Source organism: Coturnix japonica, chromosome 14 (genome assembly GCF_001577835.2).
Source record: "Coturnix japonica isolate 7356 chromosome 14, Coturnix japonica 2.1, whole genome shotgun sequence".
NCBI classification, from domain to species: domain Eukaryota; kingdom Metazoa; phylum Chordata; class Aves; order Galliformes; family Phasianidae; genus Coturnix; species Coturnix japonica.
Genome location: NC_029529.1, coordinates 2,705,748 through 2,715,677, shown reverse-complemented (window position 1 = coordinate 2,715,677; position 9,930 = coordinate 2,705,748). Strand labels below are relative to the sequence as shown.

Sequence of the window (9,930 nt, the reverse complement as noted above, 5' to 3'; positions counted from 1 at the left end):
GTATGAGTTGGTGAATTCAATGTAAACCGCATCTTCCACTGTGGTGAACCTCATGTGTTGCTACCTAAAAGCTCAGCCAGGTTCACTACTGTGCTTTCCTGGTTCTTTTGGCAACCAGGTCTGCACGCAGCGGTGAGCAAAGCAAGGACGTGGCACTCTCTCCCATTTGATGCACAGAGCCACAACATCTCATCTTGCTGCCTTTCTGCAGGCGATAAGTCAGACCACGAGCAGCTGGTCCTTCAAGTTTGCTCTGTTCTGCAGTAAACCAAGGGAAGGCCTGCCCCAAAAAACAGCCTCCCCAGCCTGGCTGCTTGTACAACCAGATGTCTGCCTTTTAGTCATCGCTATCTTCCAGGAGGGATTAATTCTCAATCTCAACAAGAACTGCTTTTTGCCACCCAGGCAGCGCTCACCACAAACGCAGGGCAGAAGCTCTGGAGCTTTTCCAGCCTTGTTTGCTTTCCGGGTGTGAATGCCAAACGGGGCAGACTGGAAAGGTACGTTTGGCAGCTTTTCTGCAGCAGGTAAAGCCCTACCTGCTGCTATAGGGAGGGCACAGAGGGCCAGGGCTGAGCCCCTCGGGGTGCAGTAAGGGAGCAGCAGGGCTGGCAGTGTCCTGCTGGGAAGGTGCCCGGAGGAGGAGTCTGTGCTGGAGGAGGGCGCAGGGGATGCGGAGGCAGGTGCACGGCAGGACGCAGCCACGGCCCACAACTGGAGGAGCCCTGCAGGGTGAGTGGGGCCTCGGGATGGGGGCACGGTGGCCTGGTGGGGTTTGGCCAGTGGGGCAGAGATTGGCCCCGTGTACATGTGGGTGGTGGAGCAGAGCCTGCAGTGCATGCATTGCTCGCTCATCCATATGGGCTTGACGGAGGGCTGGGTGCTGCTCTGCCTTGGTTATATGTGCTATAGGTACTTCCTCCTGGTGGTGTGGGGGTGGTATAGAGAGGCTGCTCATAAACAGCCCCGAGCTGGGCTTTATCTGGAAGCCATCAACAGGAAAGGAGTGTCTGGTGCTGGCAGGACGCAGCCTGGCCGTTCTCATCCCTGGGTGCAGGTCAGCCATCTCCCCTCACCAGCAGCATGGCATGGACAGAGCCATCCTGCAGACAGCCCGTCCAAACCCAGTGCACTGTCCATGGTCTTCAGCTCCGTTTTCACTCCGGTATCCCAGGGATGGAGCAAAGCAGGCAGTCGGAGCACAGCAGGTGTCTGCCCCACGTCTGAGAGCTGCCTACTGGGATGTGCCGTCCTGTCGAGCTGAGTTTTGGGGCTAAAATTACTCTCACACCTCCTGGCTGCCTTTGTTTTGGAAGCAAATGGGCCCTTGGCTGCATTGAGTTGCCCGGCTACCTTGCATGGCCGGGATCTGGTTACCTCTGGAGCTGGGAGCCCTGTCTCTGAGTGGCACCGAGGCTTTTGTTTTTAATGACTTGCTGCGACGCGTTAAAGAGTTTTACAATGCAGGAGAGCCTGCCAGGAAGGCCGCTGGTGCCGAGCTGCTTGCTGCACAGCCGGGCTGTGAAAACTAATAGGAGCTGGGACAGCTTGGGCCAAGCATCTGTGGCACGGCGCCGGGCTGAAGGCAGAATAAATGGGTCTGGCGCTGAACGCAGCTCTCTGCCGTGTCCCAGGGAGCAAGCCAGATCGTGCTCTTCCCTTGCACAAAGCTTGAGCAGTGTGAAAACTGCCTAACCTGACATAGGGCATCCCCAGAGCGAGCTATGGGGGAAGGGTCTTGCTATAGAAGGGTCCCAAAGCGGCTTCCTCCCTCCTGCCTGTGCCGCCAGCTCTCCTTGGCCTCCTGTTAATGTTTACAAGGGCTGTCCAAAGAACAGATCCCTCCCCTGGATCCTGCTTCCTGCCGGCCTGGGCAGGGTGACGACAGCTGTACGGAGGAAAACCCTCTGCTCCTGCTGCCCCGAGAGCCCACTGCGGCCACAGGTACAGCCTGGGACCTGGGCAGCCCATAGCACCAGGCATCTCCACTTACAGACAGCGGGAGGGCTCTGGGGGAGGTATTTTTAGGGCTCCTGATGTGACACCAGCTCAGTTTCCTCCCTTACAGGTTGGGGTTTGGAGAGGGAGCTGCCAGGCGAGCTGGGCTTTGGGCTGTTTGCTGTGCTTAAGTGGATCCGGGTTGTTCCCTATTACACTTATCTCTGGCAGATATTTTCTTGCCTCTCACCAGTCTGTGCTTACAGGTTTTCCTCTGGGCGATAGTTACCCGGCAGCTAAAATCTTTGTTTATTAACCATGTGCTGAGGTCTGTCTATATTGTTAGAGCTCCGCTTGCTGCTTTGTTGTGTTGTTTTTTTTTAACTGCTGTTATACATGTGGAAAAAGCAGGTTGCCATAGATAGCTCAAAGAGAGGCCAAACATGGCAGTCTGTGCATCTGTTGGCCTTGAGATATGAAGCTGCCCTATAAATAAGAGTGTATTATTAGTTTGGTCCTTGCTGGCTGAGCTGCAGAGTGCTCTGTGCTGGGAATGCTGGGGTGAGAGGCTTTGAGGAGGGCAGAGCTGCCCATGAGGATCCTGCAGAGATGCAGGGGTGCACCAGCATCCCCAAACCATTTGCTGCTACCTGGGCTGGCACACCAGGACTTTGAGACCATGAGATGGCCGAGGTGAATGATGGTTGATGCCTGATGAACCCTGGAGCTGGCTGCTAGCAGGTCACTCAGAAGGAAAGAAGCCAAATTTGGGGGTGGACCACAAGGATCTCAGTGTTCTCTGGGCTCCCAGGATAAGGATGTGCACACACCATCCACAGGGATGTCAGTATGTTGACAGCTCTTTAATAAGGGGATGGTTTTAATCATGGAAGGAGGTGATTTTAATGCTTAAGTCTCTGGTAGCCACTGGGAGAGGTCCTGAGCTAGAGGTGTGAATACCTGAGAGTAAGAATGTGGGTAGATGTTTTAATTTCCCAAGGGATGGTGACCCCTGAGAAAACCAGAGGGAGGAAGCAAAGTGTGCTTGGGGGGATATGGGGACTAGAGACACCTCCTTGAAGACATGAGGATCTGCTCTTGAGGAACATTTGCATTCTTGTGCTGAGAGAAGCAGCCCTGACTGTGGAGAATAGGCTGGCTTGGGTGAAGGCCATGCTGGAAAAGGCATGGGGAGGAGAAAAGCTCAGCAGAGATTTGTGGGCTGGGAAACTTGCTGGGACCTTCCCCCTCACCAGTTCACCTCCATCCCACGCCACTCCCCGTACCTCTCCCTCCCACAGATGAGTAATGCCACCCGTGCTTGGCCCTCTCCTGTGGCACCCAGCTCCCCAGGGCCAGGCACAGCTGCCAGGCTGGCCGCCACCACCCCATCCACAGCCCTCACCCTGCTCACAGCTGCCCACAACGACTCCCAGGATGGCCAGCAGCTCTTCCTGACCACAACAACAGCACGGGTCATCTCCGGCATCTTCGTGTGGTCGGCGCTCATTGTCACCTTCCATCAGGTATGGGCAGGATGGAGTCACAGCTTGGGGTTATTGCAGGGGCAAAGCCATTGTTTCCCACCATCTCACTGCAAATCCTTACCCTCAGGTGGGTGTTTCCTTCTGCGGTGGTGGCAGGGAAATCTCCACATCAGGTGGACTTTACCCTGTGGCTGCTGGAGCTGGGAGAGGCACAAGGCAGCACCCAATTGGGAGTATATCCAGCACTACACAGCTGTGCCTTTGGGCATGCAGCCTTGCAGCACCCCATCAGTAGGCACATACTGAGATGCTGCTCAGACCCACGCTGCTGGGGCTGCCCCAGAGTGAGCCACTGCCTCAGATCACCAAATTAAGCCCAGACTCATCGGTCCTGGCCACAGCTCTGCACAACTGGCACACTCTCCCTTACAGATCTACATGCACCTGAAGAACTACACCATCCCCAAGGAGCAGCGCTACATCATCCGCATCCTTTTCATTGTGCCCATCTATGCCTTCGACTCGTGGCTCAGCCTCCTGCTCCTCGGCAGCCACCAGTACTACGTCTACTTCGACTCAGTGCGCGACTGCTATGAGGGTAAGCACAGGGCAGCTATATCAGCAGGGATGCTAACAGTAGAGCAGGGCTCTCCTCCTCTGCTCTGTGTCCCTACAGCATCCCGGCTTGCACACTGTGCCAGATCTCCACTCTTTCTGCCTTCAGCTCTCCCTGCCACCATTTGGAGCTTTCCCCCTTCCTGCTCCATCAGCAGCAGGGAGAGGAGGCCCATGGGGCACCTGCAGTCTCTAACAGCCCAGCATCTGGCCACATCCCCAGGGGAAAAAAAAAATTGCCTATATTTGAGGTAGAAAAACTGTTTTTCCAAAGCAAAAGGCAGACTTACCTATGAAATCAGGCAGTTGGGATGTTTTGAGGTGCGGAGAGAGCTTGTGAGTTGAGTTTAATGTCCTTCCGTGAAGGTCTTTGGCCATCACCCTCCTCCTGCACGTGCTCAGATGTGCATCCTTGGGTGCTGCTGGTACATCCTATGCTCACCACATTCTCTGCATGCAGGGGTTGTGAGTGCACAGTGGAGCTGCTGTGTCTGCAGCAAAACACATTTACTTTGTAGACATGGCTCAGTGTGTCTGGCTCAGGTGGATTCAACCTGCTGGTGGTCTTCTATGCACCCACAACATTGTTCCAAACCCTGATAACACGCTGGGTAGATGAGGAGACATCTGAGCAGGAAGGGAGGTGAAATGTAAGCCCCCCTATCTCCACCACCAGCCCTGCTGACCATGTCTGCCCTTTCCTTGCCAGCTTTTGTGATTTACAGCTTCCTGAGCCTGTGCTTTGAGTACCTCGGTGGGGAGAGCACCATCATGACTGAGATCCGAGGGAAACCCATTGCGTAAGTGGTGGCAAACCACCAACTCCTCAACCCTCTGCCTGTTTTCCCCATCCTGTTGCCCAACAGCATCTCCTCGGCTTCTGCTTCCAGGTCCAGCTGCTTGTACGGGACCTGCTGCCTTCAGGGCATGTCCTACTCCATCGGGTTCCTGCGCTTCTGCAAGCAGGTGGGTACCCAGTGGGGAGCACTGCAACTCCACTCTGCAGCAAGGGATGGGGAGCTATTGGGGCTGTGTTGCAGTGGGTCCCTTACCCAAAGGCAGATCTCACCCAGATGCTCGTTATTTTTCTGTCTGTGGGCACCTGGCCAGCAGCAGGGCGCTGCGCTTGCTGTCCTTGCTCTGACTCACTGCTGAGTCAGGGTCCCCTCCCACTGCAGCGCTGAGATTTCTATCTCTGCCCAGTCTCAGGTTGGCTGGCCGGCTCCCTGACTGCCCAGTGCAGCTCTGCAGGCTGGAGGCACCGCTCTGTCCCTGAGCCACCCCCTCCTCAGAGAGGCTATGCTGATTTTTGGGAGCACTCAGGGTGCACAGCCTTGCCCCCTCCTGTCTGCTGGTTCAGATCACTCCTGCAATGGAGAAGCACTGCCTCGTCCATCCCAGCAGCAGAGAGCAGTGATGGGACCAGGGGGTGGGGGGGGAAGGAGGGCATGAAGGAGGTCACTCCTACCCTGTGCATGGTGTTTCTCCCCTGTGCAGGCCACGCTTCAGTTCTGCATTGTGAAACCCCTCATGGCGATTGTCACCATCATCCTGCAGGCGTTTGGGAAGTACCACGACGGGGACTTCAAGTGAGGATGCTGGGTGGGGCTGGGAGGGAGGTATCTCCTGGGGGAAGGGGACAGGATGGTCCCTGCTCCATCAGAGGTGACTTGGGGGACTTGCTGACCCACCCCAGGTAGTGAGACCACACAGAGCCCAAAGAACCCAAGAACAGCCCCACTATCCCCAGGCAAGATTTGGACTAAACACCCAAGGGCCAAAATACAAACGTGACAGCAACCCCTGCTCCCCACCTTCCTCAGCTGGGCTGGGCTGCCCCCCACAACACAGCCATGCACATCTCCTCAAGCCCCCTGCTCCCCTCCTTCCTTCTTTGCCCCCAGCTGTGCTCACTCAGCAGCTTCCTCTCCCCCTGCAGTGTCCGAAGCGGCTATCTCTACATCACCATCATCTACAACTTCTCTGTCAGTTTGGCTCTTTATGCCCTCTTCCTCTTCTACTTTGCCACCATGGACCTGCTGCGCCCATTCGAGCCGGTCCTTAAGTTCCTCACCATCAAGGCTGTCATCTTCCTCTCCTTCTGGCAAGGTGAGTCCCAGCCTTCTTGCAGCACCATGCAGCCCAGGGGGGCTTGTCTGGAGCTGATCCCTTTCCCTTCCCCTGCACAGGGACACTGCTGGCAATCCTGGAGAAATTTGGGGTGATTCCTGAAGTTCAGATCATCGATGGGAAGGAGGTGGGAGCTGGGACAGTGGCTGCTGGCTACCAGAACTTCATCATCTGCATTGAGATGCTCTTTGCTTCCATTGCCCTGCGCTACGCTTTTAGCTGCCGTGTGTACAGAGAGAAGAAAGAAAACTCAACAGGTAACTGTTCCTCTCTTCTTTCATCAGTGGATAGGGAAAGGACAACCCCTTATAGCACTACCAATGGGATGGTAAAAAACAATAAAGGAGCCTCTTGTGCTCCATGAGTTCCTTCTCCCTCAACTGCTTGTGACAGGAAAAGATACCTTGGTGTGGATAGGCAGAATTAGGGGATTTTGGTATTACAGCACACACTGCTGGAGAGGATCCATCCTCTTTGAAACGCAGAGCTGGATTTGCCTTCCTCCTCCTTGGTACTCACTACAGTGAGATGTGGTCCATGGTGAGGCCATGATCCTGAATTTCTAGGGACATACATCACTGCAGTCTTGAAGCACTCGGGCTGTTGGCTGTCTGATGCCCCATCACCTCCTGCTCTGTTTTTCAGCAAACCTTGCCCCGATGCAGAGCATCTCGAGCGGGCTGAAGGAGACGATGAGCCCTCAGGACATCGTGCAGGATGCCATCCACAACTTCTCACCCACCTACCAGCAATACACCCAGCAGGCCATGCAGGAGGCAGAGCGCAAGGCACCGGGTGAAAATGGGCACGTGGCCTGCAGGGCAGAGGGAGCAGGAGGAAGGAAGAGCAAAAACATCGAAAAGAGAGTGCTGATCCTGTCGGATGAGGAGCTGTAGGAGATATCCGAGGGGACAGAGACATTGGTGAGGCTTAAATGCAAGGAAGGGGAGGCTCCCTCAAGGCTGCGACGACCTGGTCATGTTGGCATGCTGGAAGGAGGAGAGCCAGGAACTCTACTCATAAAGCCAGTTCCTAAAAGGGAAGATGCAATAACCAGGGAAAAGTTAAAATAGTGCCAGCTTCTGACTTGTCTCCGAGGTGTTACAGACTGGGCTCTTTGCTTCACTGCCAATCTGGGTGCTAGTCCTGTGCCCATACCCCTGCTGGGCTCCCATTGAGCCAGGACCCCCGCGGTGCCGTTGGACAGTCTGGCCTCCTCACCCTCCTCTTACCTGCAAACAGCACCGAGGTGTGACAGAAATGCTTTTCTCAGCACAGTTCTGCTCTAGTTTCTCCTGATTTGGGTAAAAAAATGATCTCCAGGGCCCCATGGAGAAAAACAGTGCAGGAAGGTGACTTCACTTCACCTCAAAACCTGGTAACATTTGAAAGACATCATGCCTTATTTTTATGTTTTCCTCTCTCCTTCCCCTCCAAAAGCCCACAGGGTTGTGCAGGAGCCCGTCACCAGGAGGAAGAGCAGCTCATCCTCCTCAGCCTCCAGATGGGGATGCAGCTGCTGGTCCAGCTCTCCTGGGATCAGCAGTGGGACCTTTCCTGGACCTCCCTGCACGGTCCTGCAGCTGCATTCCTGAAAGCTGCTGCGGCAGAGGAGCTTGTTTTTGTCTGAACCCACTTATCTGCAAAGCAGATCAGGAGTTAAAAGGGATTCCAGCTTTCTTATCAGAGCCATTATTAGGGAACCAGACTGTGACTGGTGTTGGTAGGAATGTACCGACCGGGAACTGTCTGTTCCTCCTAACTCCTCTCCATCCCCTGTCCCTACCCTGCATGCAAGAAGCAAGTGCTGCAAGACCAGAATCAGCGGATGCTGGAGGCCCTGGGAGCTCAGCAGCACAAGGGCTGTGTGAGCCACTATCTGGAGCACCACAGCATCCCACAAATCCATCACCCTGCCTGGGCTCTGAGAAGGCACGTGGGGCTGAGCCCGACAGATTTTCTCTCTCCTTCTCTTAAACTTCCTCTGCACTTTTATCTTCTCCTATTTCTGTTCCCCTGCTGTAAATCAGGTGTTCCCTTTGGCAACTTCTTTGGGCACCATCCGGCTGTTGGTTGGGGTGGGAGCCGGGCAGTGGAAGGACGGGGGCAAGTCTGGAGCCTTTGATTTGCAGTCACATGGCAAACAAACCCATGGGTGAGGCTTATAGCTGTTTTACAGCTCCTAGTGTTGTTTTATTCCCTGCTCTTGAGCTGCAACGTGTAAATTGCAAGAGGAAATTATTTATGATTTTTTTTTTCTAATAAACAGCAATTTCTACCATGGGCTGAACAAGCGTTTTCTCTGAGCTCAGCGAGCAGAGCCCGCACTCTGCCCACTCCTGCTCTAATGCTGATGCTCTTAAGCTGCACGTCCTCCCTGCCCCTTGGTGCTGGCCCAGCAGAAATACCTGCACACACAGCATCCTCCACACTCCGATGTTCCCACAGGGCTTGCGCTCATCCCTCTCCCTCCACAAGCAGCGTGTCCCCACCGTGCACTGCACCTCCTCCAAAGCTGTGGATGCAGCAGTTCCGAGCTGCTGGGTCCTCTGCAGCCGAGCCAAGCCCATCAGCAACAACACAAACCTATTTATTATTATCAGAAGTATCTTATCGTGCTGGAAATGTGGAGTTAGCACAGGCAGGCTATGACTGAGCCAGTCTTGCAAGCCCTCTGCTCTGGTGCTCTGATGCCTGTACCTGCCCAGCCCGTGAGGCTGCTGTGTTTTGTGTCACCTGGCCTGTAAACAAGAGCCAAGCAATTGGCACATCCAGGGAGCTGCCACCAACAAGGCTGCGACTTGGGCGCAGGGCTGGCAGGGAAGCAGGGCCTCATCTCAGCAAACATCTTCATCTTCTGAGCCCCTTCTGTGCCACAGCTGAGGGGACAGAGGCTGCTTCACCCCCTGGGTGAGGACAGACTGTGAGCTGATGATGGGGCATCTGCCAGCGTGCTCACGGGATGCGGACTGGCATAAGAACACAGCAAGAAGCGCGGCTGTACTTCATTGCACAAATGATCAACTCCAGCACATAATGGGCTGCATTCATTTCTTTTGCCAGCAGGTGCAATTCCCACTGCAGACGGTAACAATTGCCTATTTATGTCAAGTCCTGATTACTGTATTATATGTTAAACAGGTCTTTCTCACAAGCAAAAACATGGAAGAAAAAAAAAAGCACCAAACCAGCCGTGACGCACCGAAGCCTGCAGTGCAATGCCAGCCCCAAGGAACACACTGCCATGGCCTGGGCTTCCTCAGACTGCAAGGCTCAGAGCTCAGAACACCCCAATAAGGGCTGAAATACTAAAGGTGTCCTTGGCAGAACATGTGGTGCTGCTCCATCTCTGCGATGAGCACAACATCCCGCCTCCCTGTGCCATCATCAGCCATCCTCTACATGGGCAGGAGCTGAAGCAGGAGATGGTGACCTTCACAAGCTTGCTCCTCATAGCACCTGAAATCTCCCAGCTTGCCCTGCATCCCCATTCTGTGCCCAGGAGCTGGGTGAGCAGGCAGCCAGCCCCACCGTGGCACCCAGTGACCACCACACACCACCAGTCCCACTGCCCATCCATACACTGCCCTACTTCTGCACTGCCCACATCCATGCGACATGCTGCCTTGGGCAAGCACAACACATTTCCTCCTTTATCTGCCCCTAAAGACAAGGACTGCCCAAAGTAGGGGACCAAAGCCCACGCGGCTCCCAGCTCTCCCATCGCTTTAAAGCCTGGATGAACCAATAGGGAAAAACA

At 54.8% G+C, this 9,930-nt stretch overlaps 1 protein-coding gene across 2 annotated transcripts; it reads left to right on the top strand.

Moving 5' to 3' along the window:
• Window positions 1-503: 503 nt before the first annotated feature.
• Window positions 504-8,451, top strand: TMEM184A (transmembrane protein 184A). 2 transcript variants are annotated; one of them, XM_015876774.2, is made up of 9 exons: window positions 504-732; window positions 3,240-3,464; window positions 3,858-4,023; window positions 4,750-4,840; window positions 4,931-5,006; window positions 5,538-5,629; window positions 5,980-6,149; window positions 6,230-6,427; window positions 6,816-8,451. In XM_015876774.2, the coding sequence occupies exons 2-9, from the start codon at window positions 3,240-3,242 to the stop codon at window positions 7,064-7,066; spliced, it is 1,269 nt and encodes a 422-aa protein (XP_015732260.1). In that variant the 5' UTR covers window positions 504-732; the 3' UTR covers window positions 7,067-8,451. The 2 variants fall into 2 exon arrangements, with proteins under 2 accessions (XP_015732260.1, XP_015732259.1); XM_015876773.2 differs by lacking the exon at window positions 504-732 and adding an exon at window positions 787-1,944.
• Window positions 8,452-9,930: the final 1,479 nt, after the last annotated feature.